The sequence below is a fragment of the Pan paniscus genome, chromosome 10, assembly GCF_029289425.2.
Source record: "Pan paniscus chromosome 10, NHGRI_mPanPan1-v2.0_pri, whole genome shotgun sequence".
NCBI lineage: Eukaryota > Metazoa > Chordata > Mammalia > Primates > Hominidae > Pan > Pan paniscus.
The window spans coordinates 75,573,966-75,597,876 of record NC_073259.2 but is presented as its reverse complement, the minus strand read 5'-3'; the positions used below and the strand labels follow the sequence as shown (position 1 = coordinate 75,597,876).

At 36.5% G+C, this 23,911-nt stretch overlaps 1 protein-coding gene and 1 non-coding gene across 2 annotated transcripts in view; both read left to right on the top strand.

Moving 5' to 3' along the window:
• SLCO1B1 (solute carrier organic anion transporter family member 1B1) overlaps positions 1 to 23,911 on the top strand; it is a 114,616-nt gene that overhangs the window by 78,349 nt on the left and 12,356 nt on the right. The window contains exons 12-14 of the mRNA XM_003828901.6: positions 7,574 to 7,758; positions 12,754 to 12,818; positions 15,153 to 15,270. Coding sequence (XP_003828949.1) covers positions 7,574 to 7,758; positions 12,754 to 12,818; positions 15,153 to 15,270 — 368 coding nt within the window. The remainder of the gene's footprint in view (positions 1 to 7,573; positions 7,759 to 12,753; positions 12,819 to 15,152; positions 15,271 to 23,911) is intronic.
• On the top strand, positions 21,717 to 21,915 carry LOC112436850 (U2 spliceosomal RNA). Its single transcript, XR_003025529.1, has one exon. It is a non-coding gene; the product is annotated as a U2 spliceosomal RNA (small nuclear RNA).

Below are 23,911 nucleotides of genomic sequence, written 5' to 3'. Positions count from 1 at the left end.
CATGATTTATAGTCCTTTGGGTATATACCCAGTAATGGGATGGCTGGGTCAAATGGTATTTCCAGTTCTAGATCCCTGAGGAATCGCCACACTGACTTCCACAATGGTTAAACTAGTTTGCAGTCCCACCAACAGTGTAAAAGTGTTCCTATTTCTCCACATCCTCTCCAGCACCTGTTGTTTCCTGACTTTTTAATGATTGCCATTCTAACTGGTGTGAGATGGTATCTCATTGTGGTTTTGATTTGCATTTCTCTGATGGCCAGTGATGATGAGCATTTTTTCATGTGTTTTTTGGCTGCATAAGTGTCTTCTTTTGAGAAGTGTCTGTTCATGTCCTTCGCCCACTTTTTGATGGGGTTGTTTGTTTTTTTCTTGTAAATTTGTTGGAGTTCATTGTAGATTCTGGATATTAGCCCTTTGTCAGATGAGTAGGTTGCAAAAATTTTCTCCCATTTTGTAGGTTGCCTGTTCACTCTGATGGTAGTTTTTTTTGCTGTGCAGAAGCTCTTTAGTTTAATTAGATCCCATTTGTCAATTTTGGCTTTTGTTGCCATTGCTTTTGGTGTTTTAGACATGAAGTCCTTGCCCATGCCTATGTCCTGAATGGTAATGCCTAGGTTTTCTTCTAGGGTTTTTATGGTTTTAGGTCTAACGTTTAAGTCTTTAATCCATCTTGAATTGATTTTTGTATAAGGTGTAAGGAAGGGATCCAGTTTCAGCTTTCTACATATGGCTAGCCAGTTTTCCCAGCACCATTTATTAAATAGGGAATCCTTTCCCCATTGCTTCTTTTTCTCAGGTTTGTCAAAGATCAGATAGTTGTAGATATGCAGCGTTATTTCTGAGGGCTCTGTTCCGTTCCATTGATCTATATCTCTGTTTTGGTACCAGTACCATGCTGTTTTGGTTACTGTAGCCTTGTAGTATAGTTTGAAGTCAGGTAGTGTGATGCCTCCAGCTTTGTTCTTTTGGCTTAGGATTGACTTGGTGATGCGGGCTCCTTTTTGGTTCTATATGAACTTTAAAGTAGTTTTTTCCAATTCTGTGAAGAAAGTCATTGGTAGCTTGATGGGGATGGCATTGAATCTGTAAATTACCTTGGGCAGTATGGCCATTTTCACGATATTGATTCTTCCTACCCATGAGCATGGAATGTTCTTCCATTTGTTTGTATCCTCTTTTATTTCCTTGAGCAGTGGTTTGTAGTTCTCCTTGAAGAGGTCCTTCACATCCCTTGTAAGTTGGATTCCTAGGTATTTTATTCTCTTTGAAGCAATTGTGAATGGGAGTTCACTCATGATTTGGCTCTCTGTTTGTCTGTTGTTGGTGTATAAGAATGCTTGTGATTTTTGTACATTGATTTTGTATCCTGAGACTTTGCTGAAGTTGCTTATCAGCTTAAGGAGATTTTGGGCTGAGACAATGGGGTTTTCTAGATATACCATCATGTCGTCTGCAAACAGGGACAATTTGAGTTCCTCTTTACCTAACTGAATACCCTTTATTTCCTTCTCCTGCCTGATTGCCCTGGCCAGAACTTCCAACACTCTGTTGAATAGGAGTGGTGAGAGAGGGCATCCCTGTCTTGTGCCAGTTTTCAAAGGGAATGCTTCCAGTTTTTGCCCATTCAGTATGATATTGGCTGTGGGTTTGTCATAGATAGCTCTTATTATTTTGAAATACATCCCATCAATACCTAATTTATTAAGTGTTTTGAGCATGAAGGGTTGTTGAATTTTGTCAAAGGCCTTTTCTGCATCTATTGAGATAATCATGTGGTTTTTGTCTTTGGCTCTGTTTATATGCTGGATTACATTTATTGATTTGTGTATATTGAACCAGCCTTGCATCCCAGGGATGAAGCCCACTTGATCATGGTGGATAAGCTTTTTGATGTGCTGCTGGATTCGTTTTGCCAGTATTTTATTGAGGATTTTTGCATCAGTGTTCATCAAGGATATTGGTCTAAGATTCTCTTTTTTTGTTGTGTCTCTGCCAGGCTTTGGTATCAGAATGATGCTGGCCTCATAAAATGAGTTAGGGAGGATTCCCTCTTTTTCTATTGATTGGAATAGTTTCAGAAGGAATGGTACCAGTTCCTCCTTGTACCTCTGGTAGAATTCAGCTGTGAATCCATCTGGTCCTGGACTCTTTTTGGTTGGTAAGCTATTGATTGTTGCCACAATTTCAGATCCTGTTATTGGTCTATTCAGAGATTCAACTTCTTCCTGATTTAGTCTTGGGAGAGTGTATATGTCAAGGAATGTATCCATTTCTTCTAGATTTTCTAGTTTATTTGCATAGAGGTGTTTGTAGTATTCTCTGATGGTAGTTTGTATTTCTGTGGGATCAGTGGTGATATCCCCTTTATCATTTTTTCTTGCGTCTATTAGATTCTTCTCTCTTTTTTTCTTTATTAGTCTTGCTAGCGGTCTATCAATTTTGTTGATCCTTTCAAGAAACAAGCTCCTGGATTCATTAATTTTTTGAAGGGTTTTTTGTGTCTCTATTTCCTTCAGTTCTGCTCTGATTTTAGTTATTTCTTGCCTTCTGCTAGCTTTTGAATGTGTTTGCTCTTGCTTTTCTAGTTCTTTTAATTGTGATGTTAGGGTGTCCATTTTGGATCTTTCCTGCTTTCTCTTGTGGGCATTTAGTGCTATAAATTTCCCTCTACACACTGCTTTGAATGCATCCCAGAGATTCTGGTATGTTGTGTCTTTGTTCTCATTGGTTTCAAAGAACATCTTTATTTCTGCCTTCATTTCATTATGTACCCAGTAGTCATTCAGGAGCAGGTTGTTCAGTTTCCATGTAGTTGAGTGGTTTTGAGTGAGATTCTTAATCCTGAGTTCTAGTTTGATTGCACCGTGGTCTGAGAGATAGTTTGTTATAATTTCTGTTCTTTTACATTTGCTGAGGAGAGCTTTACTTCCAAGTATGTGGTCAATTTTGGAATAGGTGTGGTGTGGTGCTGAAAAAAATGTATATTCTGTTGATTTGGGGTGGAGAGTTCTGTAGATGTCTATTAGGTCCGCTTGGTGCAGAGCTGAGTTCAATTCCTGGGTATCCTTGTTGACTTTCTGTCTCGTTGATCTGTCTAATGTTGACAGTGGGGTGTTAAAGTCTCCCATTATTAATGTGTGGGAGTCTAAGTCTCTTTGTAGGTCACTCAGGACTTGCTTTATGAATCTGGGTGCTCCTGTATTGGGTGCATATATATTTAGGATAGTTAGCTCTTCTTGTTGAATTGATCCCTTTACCATTATGTAATGGCCTTCTTTGTCTCTTTTGATCTTTGTTGGTTTAAAGTCTGTTTTATCAGAGACTAGGATTACAACCGCTGCCTTTTTTTGTTTTCCATTTGCTTGGTAGATCTTCCTCCATCCTTTTATTTTGAGCCTATGTGTGTCTCTGCACGTGAGATGGGTTTCCTGAATACAGCACACTGATGGGTCTTGACTCTTTATCCAATTTGCCAGTCTGTGTCTTTTAATTGGAGCATTTAGTCCATTTACAGTTAAAGTTAATATTGTTATGTGTGAATTTGATCCTGTCCTTATGATGTTAGCTGGTTATTTTGCTCGTTAGTTGATGCAGTTTCTTCCTAGTCTGGATGGTCTTTACATTTTGGCATGATTTTGCAGCGGCTGGTACTGGTTGTTCTTTTCCATGTTTAGCACTTCTTTCAGGAGCTCTTGTAGGGCAGGCCTGGTGGTGACAAAATCTCTCAGCATTTGCTTGTCTGTAAAGTATTTTATTTCTCCTTCACTTATGAAGCTTAGTTTGGCTGGATATGAAATTCTGGGTTGAAAATTCTTGTCTTTAAGAATGTTGAATATTGGCCCCCACTCTCTTCTGGCTTGTAGCGTTTCTGCCGAGAGATCCGCTGTTAGTCTGATGGGCTTCCCTTTGAGGGTAACCCGACCTTTCTCTCTGGCTGCCCTTAACATTTTTTCCTTCATTTCAACTTTGGTGAATCTGACAATTATGTGTCTTGGAGTTGCTCTTCTCGAGGAGTATCTTTGTGGTGTTCTCTGTATTTGCTGAATCTGAACGTTGGCCTGCCTTGCTAGACTGGGGAAGTTCTCCTGGATAATATCCTGCAGAGTGTTTTCCAACTTGGTTCCATTCTCCCCATCACTTTCAGGTACACCAATCAGACGTAGATTTGGTCTTTTCACATAGTCCCATATTTTTTGGAGGCTTTGCTCATTTCTTTTTATTCTTTTCTCTCTAAACTTCCCTTCTTGCTTCATTTCATTCATTTCATCTTCCATTGCTGATACCCTTTCTTCCAGTTGATCGCATCGGCTCCTGAGGCTTCTGCATTCTTCACGTAGTTCTCGAGCCTTGGTTTTCAGCTCCATCAGCTCCTTTAAGCACTTCTCTGTATTGGTTATTCTAGTTATACATTCTTCTAAATTTTTTTCAAAGTTTTCAACTTCTTTGCCTTTGGTTTGAATGTCCTCCCGTAGCTCAGAGTAATTTGATCGTCTGAAGCCTTCTTCTCTCAGCTCGTCAAAGTCATTCTCCATCCAGCTTTGTTCCGTTGCTGGTGAGGAACTGCGTTCCTTTGGAGGAGGAGAGGCGCTCTGCTTTGTATAGTTTCCAGTTTTTCTGTTCTGTTTTTTCCCCATCTTTGTGGTTTTATCTACTTTTGGTCTTTGATGATGGTGATGTACAGATGGGTTTTTGGTGTGGATGTCCTTTCTGTTTGTTAGTTTTCCTTCTAACAGACAGGACCCTCAGCTGCAGTTCTGTTGTAATACCCTGCCATGTGAGGTGTCAGTGTGCCCCTGCTGGGGGGTGCCTCCCAGTTAGGCTGCTCAGGGGTCAGGGGTCAGGGACCCACTTGAGGAGGCAGTCTGCCTGTTCTCAGATCTCCAGCTGCGTGCTGGGAGAACCACTGCTCTCTTCAAAGCTGTCAGACAGGGACATTTAAGTCTGCAGTGGTTACTGCTGTCTTTTTGTTTGTCTGTGCCCTGCCCCCAGAGGTGGAGCCTACAGAGGCAGGCAGGCCTCCTTGAGCTGTGGTGGGCTCCACCCAGTTGGAGCTTCCAGGCTGCTTTGTTTACCTAATCAAACCTGGGCAATGGCGGGCGCCCCTCCCCCAGCCTCGCTGCCGCCTTGCAGTTTGATCTCAGACTGCTGTGCTAGCAATCAGCGAGATTCCGTGGGCGTAGGACCCTCCGAGCCAGGTGTGGGATATAGTCTCGTGGTGCGCGTTTTTTAAGCCGGTCTGAAAAGCGCAATATTCGGGTGGGAGTGAGCCGATTTTCCAGGTGCCTCCGTCACCCCTTTCTTTGACTCGGAAAGGGAACTCCCTGACCCCTTGCGCTTCCCAGGTGAGGCAATGCCTCGCCCTGCTTTGGCTCGCGCACGGTGCGCGCACCCACTGGCCTGCGCCCACTGTCTGGCACTCCCTAGTGAGATGAACCCGGTACCTCAGACGGAAATGCAGAAATCACCCGTCTTCTGCGTCGCTCACGCTGGGAGCTGTAGACGGGAGCTGTTCCTATTCGGCCATCTTGGGTCCTCCAACCAGGGTTTTTGAGATATAGAATCATATCATAGTGCAGAGAGATAATGTGAGTTCATTTCCTATTTGTCAATGTTTTATTTCTGTCTCTTTCCCGATTGATCTGTCTAGGATTTCCAGTACTATGTTGAATAGGAGTGGTGAGAGTGGGCATTCATGCTTTGCTCCTGTTCTTAAGAAGAATGCTTCCAGCTTTTGCACATTATATATGAAGTTGGCTGTGGTTTTATCATAGATGGCTCTTATTATTTTGAGCTATGTTCCTTCAATGCCCAGTTTGTTGAAGAACTTTATCATAAAAGGATAGTGGATTTTATTGAAAGCTTTTTCTGCATCTATTGAAATGCTCATATACTGTTTATCCTAAATTCCATTTATGTAGTGAATCACATTTATTGATTGTGTATACTGGACCATCCTAACATCTCAAAAATAAAGCCTACTTGGTCATGATGAATTCACTTTTTGATGTGCTGCTGGATTCCTTTTGCTAGTGTTTTGTTGAGGAATTTTGCACCTATATGCATCTATATTCATCTATATTCACCAGGGATACTGCCCTGTTGGTTTGTTTTTGATGTTGTTGTTGTTTTTGTGTCTTGCTATATTTTGGTGCCAGGATGATCCTGGCTTCAAAAAAATGAGTTAAGAAAGAGTCCTTCTTCCTCAATTTTTCAGAATAATTTAGTACAGTGGGTACTCACTCTTTTTTGTATTTCCAGTAGAATTTGGCTGTGAATGCATTTGGTCTAGGGCTTTTATTGATAGGCAGGTTTTTTCAGTACTGATTCAAATTTGGAACTCTATATTAGTGTTCAGGGTTTCAATTACTCTTTGTTCGTCTTGGATGGTTGTTGGATGGTTCATTTTGGATGGTTGTATAAGAATGACCCAGTTAATACATGCTCCCTCTTTGCACACTAGCGAAGGCCTGAAAGTGATATAATATCAGAACCCTAAAAAGAATTCTGTCTACCACAAGACATAACCTTCATTATACTGGCAATGACTATGCCATTTGGGGGCTACTGCAAAGTTTTTATTATTTATTTATTTGTGTATTTATTTATTTATTACTAAATCCTCAGTAATGAACCATCACTTCTTAAAATAGTGTTCTTTGTACCAAAGCTTAGTTTTATTGACCAATACACTTGTTCCGTAAAAAATTCTTCTATATTATTCCTAGTGAAAAAAAATAGTAAGAACTGTAAGTTTGGCAGAACTGTAGATGTATAGATTTAAATTCTTCTACAATTCTTCCTTCAATAATTGATCTTTAGCATTAATAGATTCAACGTGAGCTTCCCTTAAACTTTAGCCTAGATTTAGAACAGAATTTATTAAAGCCACCTATCTATATAAACTGTCCAACTGATTAAAAATCTGAAATCACTTGTTTCTACATTTTCCACTTCTGTGCTCTAAACACTAGTGGGGCATTCTGTTGTGTTTAACCTCTCTGGTAATAATATCATCTGTCATTGTATCCTTGGATTTTGTTTATGCCTGCTAAATTAAAATTTTAGCATCTCTACCTGTCTCTATTTTTCCTGGACTCAGTGCCATTTTCATGGGTGACTCCAGTTAAATTTTGATTACTCCCAAACTGCTAAATTATCTGAATTCTTTGGATAATTCCTCCTCAGGGCATGTCTCTGAAACTTAGAGATTGTCCAAAAGAGTATGTGTTCTGCAGAGGGTAAAAGGGAATGGAAAATAATTATTAAAGAGAATCTATAGTGATGAGAAAATTGTATACAGAGTTCTAGGCACTAATTTCTTTGTTTCTTAGTTTTAAAATTAAGAATGAACTAAATGTCAATCATGAATTACATTGTCTTACATAGAAAGAAATCCAGAAAACTATTTTACCTTTTATCTCTTAAGCAACTGTATTTTAAGAATCTTCTTAAACTGTAAATATATTAGTTTGAACAAGTGAGACTTCACTAAATATAATGCAATGTATTTGCAGCACTGTTAGGTCTTGCAAATTTCTTATGTCATATTTTATACACAACGCTTAAGGTGTTTTACAACTGCAGTTGTTTGGAAGTAACTGGTCTCCAGAACGGAAATTACTCAGCCCATTTGGGTGAATGCCCAAGAGATGATGCTTGTACAAGGAAATTTTACTTTTTTGTTGCAATACAAGTCTTGAATTTATTTTCCTCTGCACTTGGAGGCACCTCATATGTCATGCTGATTGTTAAGTAAGTATGACTTTTAAAAACATTTTCATATGCATGAGACTATAAACACACCTAATGATATGCATATTTTTACATAATATACTGGGAATTCAAATTCATATTTCGTCAAATTTTAATTTTCTGAGAATTCATTTTATTAAAATTACTATGAACTCTCAAGGCCGTAATTAATAATTTTGCCTCTAATTCTTCCATTAAAAGTCCAGATTCCATACGTTTCTTCTCTTACTAAGAATCTGAAGACACAGACTGACAATTCTCTCAGTTGTAAAAGAATCGCCCTAGGATTCTAAAAGAACCTGTTGAATTTTGAGTTGCCTTACATCCTAATGGGAGATGCCTTGCATCTCTCAGGGTAAATCTATTGATTTCACTAAAATAAAGCATTTGAAAACTAGATATAAAATATGCTCCATTTGATAACATTCCAAAACTTTTAATCGACTCACAGCATGACTTTTATAATACCCTTGTAGAAAAATAAAAAAATACACAGGAAGAATTAGTTCCTTTCTTGGCTCATTAGAAAAGATACAATGCTTGGTGAATATTACATGGTAAATGAAACCAATAAGATACTTGTTGTCATACAGCTTTCAAAATTACAGGAAAGACTGGTGTGAGATAAATAATCTTAAAATCAAAGCACATATTTATAAATTGTTCTGATTCCTCATCAGGAAAAAGATTTCCCTAAAAAGAAAGATTCAAAAGGAAAGTTAATTTAGGATTGAGGTGGGGGGCTGTGAAGAAGAGGATTCAGAGTACATCTCAAAATAAGTAACATTTATTCTAACGGTCTAAAGAAAAAGCCAAATGAAAGGGTTTCCGGGAGAGGGTCTTGGTGCTGACGCCTTAATACAGGAAAGAGCTGGTGTGTTTGAGAAATGAAAAGAAGCTGGCAGATTGAAACATACTGAATGAGAGGTTGTGACACATGATAAGATTGGAGAGTTAGGAAGAGTGCAGGTAATGCATGCCCTACTGGCCAAGTTGATTCAATCACCTAAAACTTGTAACATGTAAATAATTGCTTTTAGATCTTAAAAATATACATGTGTAAGTATAGTGACCTGGGTTGACATTCAGTTGTACTTTTAAAACTTACATTGTTGATCATAAGTTCACTGTCAGCCAACAGCATGACATGGTAGAGATGAAAAAAACAAGCATTTTTAACATTTGTTAACATTAGTATCAACCTGTAAATTGAATTTACAGTTGTTTAATTTTGACCCTGACTGCAAATCTTATCAAATTATTTATACTAAATATGCCACAGATATAGCTCCATCTTAATATAAAATGTTGTCTACTCAAAAGGAGAAGTCTTTCATATTTGCCAAATTAAATTCACTAACATATTAAAAATAACCTTAAAATTAAATAATAGTCTGCATATCAACAGGTTTTACCTTTTTATTTTAAACTCATGAGTTTGAAAAAACACTGTTCCATCATCGATGATAACAATATCATATCTGTTTCAGAAATTGATTAAATCAGCATTACAACTTGTCAAAAATATTTAACTCTTGCTAGCCTTTGATTTTATTGAAATAAGCATTTTGTGAATATGACTGCAGAATAAAAATATAAATTTCAGTTTGTTAATAATTTTCTAATGCTTACACTATGAAGCTATTTTTTAAACTTGATTAAGTGGGCAGAAGGACATCCATTTATTCAATATGTATTAATTTTTTATGTCAGGCATAGTTGTATGCACTGAGGATGCAACTGTGAACAAAAGTGATAGAACTTTATAAGCTTTTAGTGTGGGTGGGGAATGAAGGAATGAATGTGTGTAGCAGAAAAAAACAGTAAACAAATAAGTGAGTAAATATCTAAAATAGAGTAAGTGTGAAGCACTAGAAAGATAAATAAATCGGAGTTAAGAAAATAGAAAAAAATGAGAAAATAGGCAAGAGATACTAGTTCAGATATTGTGCTTTGGAAGTCCTTTGAGTAAAGACCTGAATGAAGAGATAGAAAATAAAGGTACAAGCCATGCTAAATGGAGACATAGGAGGAACAATCCAGGCAAGGTAGAAGAAAGGTCAGCGTCCTGGTGTGAAGTATAGTTGACATGTACAAGGTCCAAAAACGTGTGTAAGGAGGAGAGAGGTGACAAGTGCAGCAAGAGAGCTAGCCTAGTTCAGATCCTGTGGGTCACAGGAAAGACTTTGAAATATATTCTAAATGTGTTGAAAGCCCAAGGGGATTTAAGCATTAGTATTTGCAAAGATGCCTTACGTAACTAGAAGATCACTCTGGCTGTGGGTGGAAAGTGTGTTTTGTGAAAACAATAGTGAAGTCAGGGAAAACAGAAGGCTCGAATTGTTCTTCTCAAGATGGAAGCTTGATTGAGAATGCTGAGAGTAGGAAAATATGAAGTAAATGAAATGAGTAAATGAAACAAATATGAGTCTCGTTGTTTTGCTTTATTTTATTATATTGATTTATTTATTTTTGAGAGACAGTCTTGCTCTGTCACCCAGGCTGGAGTGCAGTAGCACAACCTTGGATTGCTGCAACCTCCGCCTCCCAGGTTCAAGCGATGCTCCTGCCTCAACCTCCTAAGTAGCTGGAATTACAGGTGCACGCCACCGTGCCTGACTAATTTTTGTATTTTTAGTAGGACCTGGTTTTACCACGTTGGCCAGGCTGGTCTCAAACTCCTGACCTCAAGTGATCTGCTAGCCTCTGCCTCTCAAAGTGCTGGGATTACAGGCCTGAGCCACAGCACCTGGCCTTTGTTTTATTTTTTAATGCAAAGCCAGTAGGGTTTGCTGAGACATTGAATGTGGCATGTGAGAAAGATAATTTAAGGATAATCCCAAAGTTCTGGCTTGAGTTCTGGAAGGATGGTGGTACTATTGAACAAAATGGGAAAGACTAAGAAAGGGTAGATTGGGAAAGTGAAAAAGCAAGAATTTGTTCTATCTCTATAAAGCTGAGCAGCCTGTTCAATATCTGGCAATGTCATATATGCAATCCAACAGGAGAAACCTTGATGCCAGAGCCATACATTTTAGAGTCAGCAACGTACAGATGGTATTTATTTTTATTTTTACTTATTTATTTATTTAGAGACAAGGTCTCATTTTGTTGTCCAGGCTGAAGTATAATGGCATGATTATAGCTCGCTATAACCTTGAATGCCTGTATTCAAGCAATCCCCCAAGGCGGTATTAAAATCCATGGAACTAATGAGATCTTCTAGGGACTGAGTACAGATAGAAACAAGACCCTAGGATCAGTTCTCAATCACTCTAATTTAAAGATCACTAATAGGAGAAACCAATAAAGAAAACTGAGGAGGTTTCATGAGAAAAACTAGGAAAGAGCATTGTCCTCAAACTAATAAAGCGTATGTCAAAAAGAGCATAAGTAACTGTGTCGAGGGCTGCTGAGAGTTCACAGGAGTTGAACCTGGGAGGCGGAGGCTGCAGTGAGCCAAGATCGCTCCACTGCACTCCAGCCTGGGAGACAGAGCAAGACTGGTCTAAAAAAAAAAAAAAAAAGAAAAGAAAACCACAAACCAATATCCCTGATGAACATATGAAAAAATTATCAATAAAACACTAGCAAATCAAATCCGATGGCACATAAGAAAAATTTTATAACATGATCAAGTTGTTTTTATTCTAGGGATGAAGGGTTGGTTCAACATATATAAATCAATAAATGTGATTTGCCACATAGAATAAACTAAAAACCAAAACCACTTGATAAGACAAAATTAAAAACAAAAACCATATGATCATCTCAATAGATGCAGAAAAATTATTTGATAAAATTTAACATCTTTCATGACAAAAATCCTCAACAATCTGGGCATCAAAGGAACATACCTCAAAATAATAAAAGCTATGTATGACAAACCCACTGCCAACTTCATACTGAAAGGAAAAAAGTTGAAAGCATTCTTCTGAGACCTGAAACAAGACAAGTGTGTCTATTTTCACCACTCCTACTGCACATAGTATGGGAAGTCCTAGCTAGAGCAATCAGGCAATAGAAAGAAAGAAAAGGTATCCAAATTAGAAAAGAGGAACTCAAATAAACTCTGTTCACTGATGATATGCAACAATAACAACAAAAATAGACTAATGGGACTTAAACTAAAAATTTCCTGCACAGCAATGGAAATAATCAACAGAGTAAACAGACAACCTACAGGAAGGGAAAAAATATTTACAAACAATACATCTGACAAAGGGCTAATATCCTTAATCTATAAGAAATACAAAAAAAAACTCATCAAGAAAAAAATTATTAAAAATAGGGTAAATGATATGACCAGCATGTTTCAAAAGACAGTCAACAAACAACAAACATATGACAAAATGCTCAATATCACTAATCATCAGAGAAATGAAAATTAAAGCTACAGTGAGATTCCATTTTATGCCAGTCAGAACGGCCATTACTAAAAAGTCAAAAAGCAAGATACTGGTAAGAATGTTGAGGAAAAGGAATGCTTATATACTGTTGAGAATATAAATTAGTACAACCTTTATGAAAAACAATGTGGAGATTTTTCAAATATCTGAAAATAGAAGTACCATTTGACCCAGCAATCCAACTATTGGGTATCTACCAAAAGGAAAGTAAATCATTTTATGAAAAAGACTCATGCTCTTTCACACTTATTATAACACTGACTAGACCACAAAAAATCAGTATCTTCAGAGGCATAATAAAGTCTGTTCTAACCACTTCCTCATAGGATTTTCATAAGTACCATATGAGAAAATATTTTTAAGCCATCTTGAAATCATGATGCATTGAATAAATAAGGGAATAATTATTATTATTGCTCAAGTGTTTGCCTTTTAAAACAATTAAAATATAATTTTATATAATGGGGCCTTTCAACTGTGAGCTTAATTCTATCATGGAGAAAAACAACACAGGAGAAGGTTTAATGTTGTTTCGTTTTGATATTTTAATGATATTTAATGTTTCTTTGCCTTTGTCTTGTTTCAGAATTGTTCAACCTGAATTGAAATCACTTGCACTGGGTTTCCACTCAATGGTTATACGAGCACTAGGTATGATGAAAAAAAAATATATATATATATATATACACATACATATATTAAATTTAAGTTATAAATATTAATGTCAAGGATTAAAGACTAATGAATCTTTAATTATGATTGTAAATAAAATTAGTATCATTTCTATTTCTGTGATAAATAAAAACAATAAGAGACAGAGTAAAATTGAGTGATCGACCTAAAGGAGAATTCGATTGTTAATTATACGTAAAGTCAATCTGTTAAGACTAAGGAATTATTGTATTTGTATTACACTCTTTCAAACACAAAGATAGATGGTCCTCCAAATTTTTCTTTTTTTTCAGAAAAATAAGAATATTTCCTCCCAGTAGGCAGAGTGAAGGGCCTAACTTCTAAACTGTGGCATGATTTAGGCAAGGCCTAAAGCTAGCTTGGGAAGCGTGGGAATCTGGTCAGAATATCTGGCCAGGCTATGGCCAAATTACAATGAAGAAATTGTCTAAGAAGCGTATTTGATGATAAAGTCACAAATCCTCAAAGTTAAAAAGAAGAAATATAAAGGGAATAGAAGAGAGGAAATGAGATGCTATAGTATTCCGTTGCTTTTCTTCCCTCCATTCCGTTTTGTGTGTCTCTAATCTCCCAGACTCTGTACATTCTGGCAGGTTTCTACCTTCAGTTTCAGTGGAGATACCTCTCTGCTAGAACCTGGGTGACAAAAGCTTAAAGTAACATCTGGGTTGTTAGTACTCCTTCTGATAGGTAGTACTATTCTCATGAGACCATGAGAATGGAGTAAAATTTTTTTTAGCAATAGAAAATAGGAAAAAAAATGAGTTTCACCATTCCAATTCTGAGTATCCTATTTCGATGTATCCAATCTGTGGCACGATGGAACCTAAATGCACCTATGGAAAAAATACACATTTAGTATAAAACTTTCAATTCACAAACAATTGTCTTGAATACAATAAACGTGTAAATTGTGGAAGGCCTATATATTAACCTGAAAAAGTCATTTAGAAAATAGGTTATGAGTTTTAAAATTGTAGTGATTAAGACAAAGTTTATTACTTAAAACAATCCATTACATTTGTTCAAATCAGTGGCATTATGTGGGGAAAATAAATTGTTAGCATATATTTTTCATTTTTCAAAGGGTGGCTGTGATTTTTGAAACCTGAAAATTTCTCACTCATTTCCTCAGTACCGGGTTTTCTCAGATACATTGGCCTCAGTCCCTTGTCATTTTAATATTTCTCACTCTCAAAAAATTGAGACTGAGGAAAACTAAATGGAATAAGTAAAATTGTGATATATCAATCACTATCATTTTATCCATGGCAAAATAAATTCTGAAAATTATTCACCACAATACAAAAAAGAACAAAGTAAAGTTATGAACACTTTAGTTGCACCATCTTAAGGATAGTTCTCTACTGGCGTGTCCCTAAAATTCTTTATCAAATTACCTTTGCCTAGAACCAGGAGTGAATCTCAGAGTTTATTAAAACAGCAGTGGAAGCAGATGGACACTTATTATGTAAACAATATATCTGTCTGTGAAAAGCCTTGCATTCTGCTAAATCATGAGCTACAAATAAAAATTAACTAAGAAAAAGACCACTGAAAACTTACTCATGATTGTGATCAGAACACTAACACAAACAAAATTTAGTACCACAAGCCCTAACTTAGCCTAAGCTGCTTCAGGAGGTATTTACAAATGCACAAAATCAATTGTAGAAAATCACTGGACTGTGAGCTCTAATGACATCAATAAGTGGGAAGTAGATGTCTGAGCCCAGAAAAAAGTACAACCTGCCGAAAGCTAAGCACTCTCTGAAGCTCAGCCTATACTTACCTGGGGAGGGAGTTCTGATGAAGCACTCACTTTTAAATTCTCTTAAAATAATGTTAAAAAAAAAAAAAAAAGTCTGCCTTTAGAGCAGTTGAGCCAAGATCTTTTTCCTTTCCCCATAAAATTGTAATTCTACTCCATTTCAGGTTTCTTTGCCTAAGAAAAATCCCATATTAACCAACATAACTTCCAAGTTTTACTAACAACATTCTCCTTTTTACCATTCAGGCTTAAGTTAATTGCTATCATAAGAAGAACAGAGTATATATGCATGTATGTAGGGAGGGTACGAGTAGGTAAAAGGTGTCAGTGACATTACTACATGATTTGGGTCTTTGAGATTTCTAATAATCTTTATTATTGGGTAGATGCAGAACAAAATAATAAACGAATCCTCCAAATTTTTGAACTTTTATTTAATCAAAATATATCAATGTGGAATATCACGCAGTTACATTTAAAATATGTTCCCTAAACTGACATCTTCTCTTCTCCTATGACAGGAGGAATTCTAGCTCCAATATATTTTGGGGCTCTGATTGATACAACGTGTATAAAGTGGTCCACCAACAACTGTGGCACACGTGGGTCATGTAGGACATATAATTCCACATCATTTTCGTAAGTTGTCATAAATATATTTCATTATTTTTTCTTTGACTATATTAATTCCTAAAAAATATCATTTTCATTATATAATAATATTAATAATGATAGCCACCATTTAATGAAAACTGATTTTGCATGCAGTATGGTATCAAGCAATCTGGTATCTCATTTTAGTACTCATAGAAACTATAGGAAATGGATATTTTCTTCTATTCTGTTATATACGAAGAAACTGTGATTCAAGGATAATAACCAACTTGTCAAAAATCAGAGATAATAGAAAATGGCTAGGATTTGTATGTGAATCTTTTTTGTTTCCAAAACTCTCCTCATGTTAGTATATATAAGGATAAATATACACATGTAAATATAGACACAGACATATATATATATGCGTGTGTGTGTATTCGATTGCCTCTGACTTCTCTAGAAAGAAACAGAATGACTAGCTGGGGCTCTGGTCATATGTCAATTAAGAAAAAACAGGAAAATATGTTTCTATATTACTCTATTCATGGGGAGAGATATTCCATAAGTGACATGAAGATAACTGCATGGGCATCTGGAAAAACAAAAAGCTACAATTATACTTTACCTCGTTAAAAAAAAACTAATTTCAAATTCATATATTGACAAATTATACACTTTGAAATGTGAAACTACGTGTATTAAAACTCATAGTATAATTTCTTTCAATTATGTACGAAGCAGAAACTAAGTATGACCCAAATGCCCAAAATCATAATAGAAAAAAAGACAAAATATTTATAAAATCTGCATCATTAAACTTTGAAAAGGAAATTTCAAAGTGAAAGTATAAATTAGGAGAAGAATTTGCAACTTGTAACACAGACACAGGCAAATATCCTGAATATATACGGAACTCTTAAACATCAGCAAAAAAAACATCCAATGCTGGCAAGGATGCAAAACAACAGGAATTTCCTTTAATTTTTCTTTCATTGCTGGTGGATATGTAAAAAATAGTACAGCCATGGTAGAAGACAGTCTGGAAGTTTCTTACAAAGAAAAACACAGGCTTATGATACTGTTAAGTAATCATGCACCTAGGTATTTACCTAAGTTAGATGAAAACATGACCCCACAAAAACCTGCACTTGCATATGAAAAAATGGAAGCAAACAAGATGTCTTTCAATAGGTGAATGGATAGCCAAACTGGGGTATATTCATACAATAGAAAATTATTCAGCAATAAAAAGAAGTGACCTATCAACTCACACAAAGACAAGAAAGAAACTAAATGCACGTAGCTAAGTGAAAGAAGGCAGTCTAAAGAAGCTTCTGGGCCTGGTGCAGTGGCCCATGCCTGTAATCTAGGCACTTTGGGAGGCCAAGGTGGGAGGATTCATGAGGACTGGATTTCAAGACCAGCCTGGACAACATGGCAAAACCCTGTCTCTACTAAAAATACAAAAATTAGCCAGGCACGGTGGTGCACATCTGTAATTTCAGCTACTTGGGAGGCTAAAGCACAAGAATCCCTTGAACCCAGGAGGCGGAGGTTGCAGTAAGCCAAGCTCATGGCACTGCTCTCCAGCCTGGCTGACAGAGCGAGACTCTGTCTCAAAAAAGGAAAAAAAAAGAACATTAAAAAAAATTAAAGAAGCTTCTGACTATATTATTCTAACTGTATGACCTTTTGTAAAAGGGCCAAACTATGAAGACAATGAAACATCAGTGGTTGCTAGGAGCTCAGTGGGGAGAAGATAAGGATGAGTAGGTGGAGCACAGGGCATTTTAAGGGTGGTGAAATGATTTTATATGATATTATCATGTTGGATACATGATGTTATGTATTTGTCAAACCTATGGACCCATACCCATACAACATACAAACCACATAAAAAGCAAACTCTAATCTAAAATATGAATTTAATAATAATGCATTCATATCGGTTCATCAATTGTAACAAAGTTACCACACTAATACAAACTGTTAACGATAGGGGAAACTGTATGTGTGGGGCGGGGAGTATATGGGACTTCATACTTTCTGTACAGTTTTTCTGTAAATCTAAAATTTCTGTAAAAAGTAAGTTCTATTAAAAAAAATCAAATATCTCCCAAAGAAAAAATCACTAATGGCTATTAAATATATAAAAAGATGCTCAAATTAATTGATAATGACAGGATTGCAATTAAAACTCACCCAGATTGTCAACCATCAAAAATGTTAAGTAGACATTGTCTTGGCAAAAGTACAGAACTTTGAGACAGCAGCAAACTTCTAGAAATTTATCCTACAGATAGCTATACTCCCAAATAGATAAAATGGCACATATATAAGATTACATACATGTGTATGGCAACATTGTTTATGAAGGCAAAATATTGGAAGCAACTTAAATATCTCTTGATAAGGGAGTAATTAGATAAAAGTTCTACCTGCAGGAAAATGAATAGTCTGATGTCTTGAAAAAAGAAGAAAAAATTATTTGTTTACTAATATGGAAACTTCTTCAAGACATATTTTTATATGAAAAAAAAAGAACCATGAAGAATGTGTATGGAGCATGCTATCATTTATATGAAAGTGGAGGAGGTTTATTAGTTCAGGATACATCTCTGGAGTAAAGACCTAGGATCAAATTTACCAAACAGACTTTCTTCCATTTAATGTGTAAATTCACTATCTAAAATCCCCAGCAGATAAAATGATCCAGCTTTTTCCAGAATTGTACCCCACAGACATTCTCACAAATTTATTTAAATATTAATGACAGAAAATGTCTCACAAAATGGGAGAAAGAAATGAAAAGAAATTACAAATGAAAACTTCATAAATTTATCTTAATGACTTTATTTAAGAATGTGTTCATTTTTTATTGAAATCATCATGTATTTCCAGGACATCTGGCAAGATGCTCCTCAGAATTTCCCCAAAGCAATGACCACAACTTCAAGTATTAATGTAACATTTTGAGATGGCTTTATAATGGTTTGAGTATAAAAAGACCCTAAAACTATTTTTAAGCCATACTAGTTCGTTTTTGTTCAGTGAAGGTTTAGTTAGAACTAAAATGGAATTTAAAAATATTTTATGTTAATTGATTTATTAATGCATTCTTCTTGTTGAACAACTGTTATAGTATCCAAATTTTTAATATACTGCAAAGACCATTGTGATAACATTATATAGTGTATATGTGTACTATATATATTTAATATGCATATATATGCATATATAAGACAGACATATTATATATATGTTATTCTTGTGTACTTTAATTTATGCTCATCCCAAGACATTATGATTTAAGGGGTCAGTCTTTGTACATCCCCACATATTTATCATTTTCTTTTCTCTGATTTCTTCTTGAATGTCAGATTCTATCTAGGGTCATTTTCCTTCTGATTAAAGTCAATTTTTAAAAATGTCTTTCAGTGAGCTCTTTAGTGGCAAATTGCCAATTTAAATTTCTCTGGAAGGAACTTTAGTTCAACTGTATACTTAAAAGAAATGTACAAGGTATAGAATTCTAAATTGACAATTATTTTCTCTTGTCAGATTGAAGATATTACTCTATTGTCTTCTAAGTTCCATTTTACTCTTGATAAGTAAGCTGTTGTCTGTTTTCTTGTTCCTTTAAGGTAACCTCACTCCTCTGTGGATTCTTTAAATATCTTGTCTTAATCCCTGGAATCTGTAATTACACTATGTTCAGGTTGCAGATTGAATAAGTTTGCTAATTAGCTGAACTCAAGATAAGAAAATTATTTGGTTGGGCCTAATATAACCACAAATATCCTAAAAAATAAAAAGAGGAGGTCAGAAGGATGTGATGTGAGAAAGACTCAGTCTATTGTTGCTGGGCTTGAAGACGGAAGAAAGGGGCCAGGAGCCGAGGAATGTAGGTGGCCTCTAGAAGTGAGACAAAGCGAAGGAACAGCTTATTTCCTGGAGGTCCCAGAAAGGAATACAGCCCTGCTGATACCTTGATTTTAGCCAACTAAGACAAGTATTAGGCTTCTAACTGCCAGGAAATGCTCCGGGCTTAGCTCACACACCCTTTTCTTTCATAAAGTTCACACCATTCCAACCAGCTGGAAATGACCAACCCTCTTTGGGACTTACCACATTGTAGCTAACTCATGGCCCTTATCACTTTCCTTTTGGTCACTTGTGTTCTTTGCTTGATTGTGTAAAGTGGAATTTAAAAAAAAAAAAAAGAGCGGTGCATTTACCAATGAATACATAAAAAGTTAAATTGTTACCTTAAGAATTTTTTAAATAAACTCATTTTTAGAGCAGTTTTAGGATCACAGTAAAATTGAGGAGAAATTACAGAGATTTCCCACATACCACCTGCCCCACACATGCATAGCCTATCCTACCATCAATGTCTCCCAACAAAGGGTGATACAGTTGTTACAAATGATGAAACAACATTAACACATCTTTATCTCCCAGAGTCCACAGTTTACATTAGGTTTCACTCTTGACATTGTACTTTCTATGGGTTTGGACAAATGCGTAATGACATATATCCACCATTACAGTATTATACAAAGTAGTTTCTCTACCCTAAAAATCCTCAGCTCTGTCTATTCATTCCTTCCTCCTCTAAAACCCTGGAGACCACTGTGCTTTTTACTGTTTTCATAGTTTTGCCTTTTCCAGAATCATACAGTATGTAGCATTTTTAGACTAGCTTATTTAACTTAATCACATGCATTTAAATTTCCTCCAGGTGTTTCAATTGCTTGATAGCTCATTTCTTTTTACTGCTGAATAATATTCCATTGTCTAGATGTATAACCGATTATTTATATATTCACCTACTGAGGGCATCTTGATGGCTTCCAAGTTTCATGTTTCTCTGATGATATATATGAAGATGTTTGATTTTGTTATATTAACCCTGGATCCTGTGTCCTGAAACCTTGCAATAATTGCTTATTAGTTCCAAGTGTGTTTTTGTCTGTTATTTTAAACTTTCTACTTAGACAATTATGTCATATTGCAAACAAAGACAATTTCTTTCTTTTCAATCTATATACATTTCATTTTCTTTTCTTTTTTAAAATTACATTAATTACGACTCCCAGTACCATGTTGAAAAACAGTGGTGAGAGGGGACGTTTTTGACTTGTTCCTGACCTTAGTGGGAAGACTTTGAGTTTCTCACTATTAAGTATGAAGTTAGATGTTGGGTTTTGGCACATATTTTTGATCAAGTTGAGGAGGTTCTCCCCTATTCCAAGTTTAATGGGAGTTTTTATTATAAATGAGTGTTTGATTTTGCAAATTCACTTTTCTAGATCTATTGATGTGATCATGTCATTTTATTATTCTTCTTTAGCCTGTTAATGTAATGAACTGTAAGAATTCATTTTGAATGTTGAACCAGTCTTGGAAACCTGAGGGAAATCCCACTTAGTCATGATGTATACTATATTTATACATTGTTGGATTCAATCTGATATTTTTTGAGAATTTTTGCATCTATGTTCATGAGAGAAGTTGCTCTGTAGTATTCTTTTTTTTTTTTTTTTTTTTTTTTTGAGACATAGTTTTGCTCTTGTTACCCAGGCTGGAGGGCAATGGTGCAATCATGGCTCACCGCAACCTCCGCCTCCCAGGTTCAAGCGATTCTCCTGCCTCAGCCTCCCGAGTAGCTGGGATTACAGGCATACACCACCATACCTGGCTAATTTTGTACTTTTAGTAGAGACAGGGTTTCTCCATGTTGGTCAGGCTGGTCTCGAACTCCTGACCTCAGGTGATCCGCCCGCCTCGGCCTCTCAAAGTGCTGGCATTGCAGGTGTGAGTCACCATGCCGAGCCCTCTGTAGTGTTCTTTTCATGTAATGTCTTTGTCTGATTTTGGTACTAGGATAATGCTAGCCTCACATAATGAAATAGGAAGTACTTCTGCTGCTGCTATCATCTGAAGAAGATTGTAATCATTTGGTATAATTTCTTACTTAAGTGTTTGATAGAATTCACCAATGAACCTATCTTAATTTGATGCTTTCTTTTTTATTATTATTATTATGCTTTGAGTTCTAGGGTACATGTGCACAATGTGCTGGTTTGTTACATAGGTATACATGTGCCATGTTGGTGTACTGCACCCATTAACTAGTCATTTACATTAGGTATATCTCTCAATGCTATCCCTCCCCCCTCCCCCCACCCCACGACAGGCCCCAGTGTGTGATGTTCCCCTTCCTGTGTCCAAGTGTTCTCACTGTTCAATTCCCACCTATGAGTGAGAACATGTGGCATTTGGTTTTTTTGTCCTTGTGATAGTTTGCTGAGAATGGTGGTTTCCAGCTTCATCCATGTCCCTACAAAGGACATGAACTCATCCTTTTTTATGGCTGCATAGTATTCCATGGTTTATATGTGCCACATTTTCTTAATCCAGTCTATCACTGATGGACATTTGGGTTGGTTCCAAGTCTTTGCTATTGTGAATAGTGCAGCAATAAACAAACTTGGCTTTTTGGCTAAGATCAAGTATAGTATCTGTTCTTTTCAGTTTAGTTGGATGCTTTGTGTTTTAGAAGGTTATTAAATATGGATTCGTTTTTACAGAGTTCTATCCTCCTTCAATGCCTGGGGTTCCAGGAGGAAATCAGAGCTTTTTCCCAAAAATGGTACCTCCTATTTTTCCCAAGGACTCCTCGTCTGTTAGAAATGAACTTAGTTCCTTCCATGTGGTCATCAAGAGGGGCAAAAAGACAGACTGAGGAAATAATTCACTCAAGTGAGAAAAATAAATAAATAAAAACTTCTTCTCAAAAAAACAAGATCCAAGAAGAGAAAAAGCACAAAGGTCTTGTATATAGATATATACACACACAGACACACACACATATATATACATATATGTATATATGTGTGTATATATGTATATGCTATATATACATGTATATATGTGTATATATATACACACACAAACGTATATGTGTGTCTGTAAAGAGAGAGAGAGAAAGAGAGAGGGAGAGCGAGAGAGAGTATGGGAGAGCACTTGGATATCCATTTTTAATTAAGCTGACTTTTAGCTACAGTGCCCTTTAAAAAAAAATCCTTTATATCTCTTATTATCTGACTTTAGCAAGGCCAAACAGCCAGTATTTCTGGCTTTTGAACTTCTTTAGAAATAGGAATCTCCTAGGTGAAATAAACAAGCCTTAACTAAGGTTGTAACTTAACCATGAGTGTATGAGGTATTTTCAAATAGGTGGTGAGCAGTTTTTACAAGATCTAGAATCTTCAAAGGTAACTCAGAGAAACGAAAATTCAAGAAGGGAAGCCAGAAGTTGGTCATGGAGGAGCAGAGAATCAACAAATGGAAAAAGCCACAAGCATATCAAATCAGAAAGCATTCATTCCCTGGGCCAAGAATTGAGTCCCAGGCCACCATTGTGAAAAGACAAACCCTTAGCTTCTGAGCTACAGCATTGGATAGTCTTCATTACCTTTCCCAGAAGGATTCCAGTGCAACCAATTTCAAGCTTGCAAAGGCTTTTAACTGCTCGAGATAATTTTTAGAGCTAACTATGACATTAACTACAAAATTCCCATCCTCTAGATGGCAGAGACCAAGAGTAAGTACTGCCACATGGTTACAAGATCAAGCTCCCAAGGACATAAAACAAGATGAGAGGGAAACCTCATCCAGTATAGGTTTCAGGAACACACAGCAAAGTTTGTAACCGACCAGCCCAAGAGGCTGGCTTAAAAAGTAGGCTTATAGGAATCCTAAGCCTACTTTCTACATTCTTTCCTATGACACCCCTCTCCATTACAGAACAACACTAAAAGACAAATTCTTAGCACAAAGTACACCAGATTTGCTAAAGCCTAAGACTAGTCTCAAAAATTCATTTTTCTATTAATCAGACCACACACACACACACACAGAGAGAGAGAGAGAGAGAGAGAGAGAGAGAGAGAGAGAGAAAGAGACAGAGAAAGACAGAGACAGAGACAGACAGAGACCAGAAGCTTGGCTGGTAACAAATTCTTACCCCTTTTGCCAGCATACCACGTTTCCGGGTTCCCTTCCTCTGCAGCTTCCAGAAGAATGAAGTGGCTTTTGATGACCCTGCTCATTGCACCATAGCTTTGGGGGCCAAGCCACTTTACAAAAGAAAATTATCCTTTTCTGTTTTATAAAACTATAGGCAAAAGCTTCTCATTTTTGCAAGATGCTGCCCAATGGGCTGCATGAGGAATCAAATTAACATTCTCCACCCCAGCCTAGCAAAATACACATAACAAAACAGACATTTGTCACCTCATTCAGCACCCAATATTGACCTGGCGAGGCTCAAACTTTCTTTCATTGGTCCCTATCATCTCTGATCCACTCAAGATTTGGAGGGCTAACCTCCAACTGAGAATTCAGGTCTCTGGGCAAGATGAAGAAGTGGACAGTCACCCCAACTCAGGCCTTTTGAGCTTCCTTCAGGACTCACTGAATGTGACCAGACAAATAATGAGGGTTTTCTGAGTTAGGTGTCCTAGACTTCCATCAGCAGTTCCTTTAGAGGTCTCCTCCACATATACAAATACACACAACAAAGACAAGACAGACAGAAGGCCTTCCAAACCACGACTTCTAACCAAGAATTGCGAGTCTTCCTCCCAAACGAACCTTCTATTCTCCACCTGAG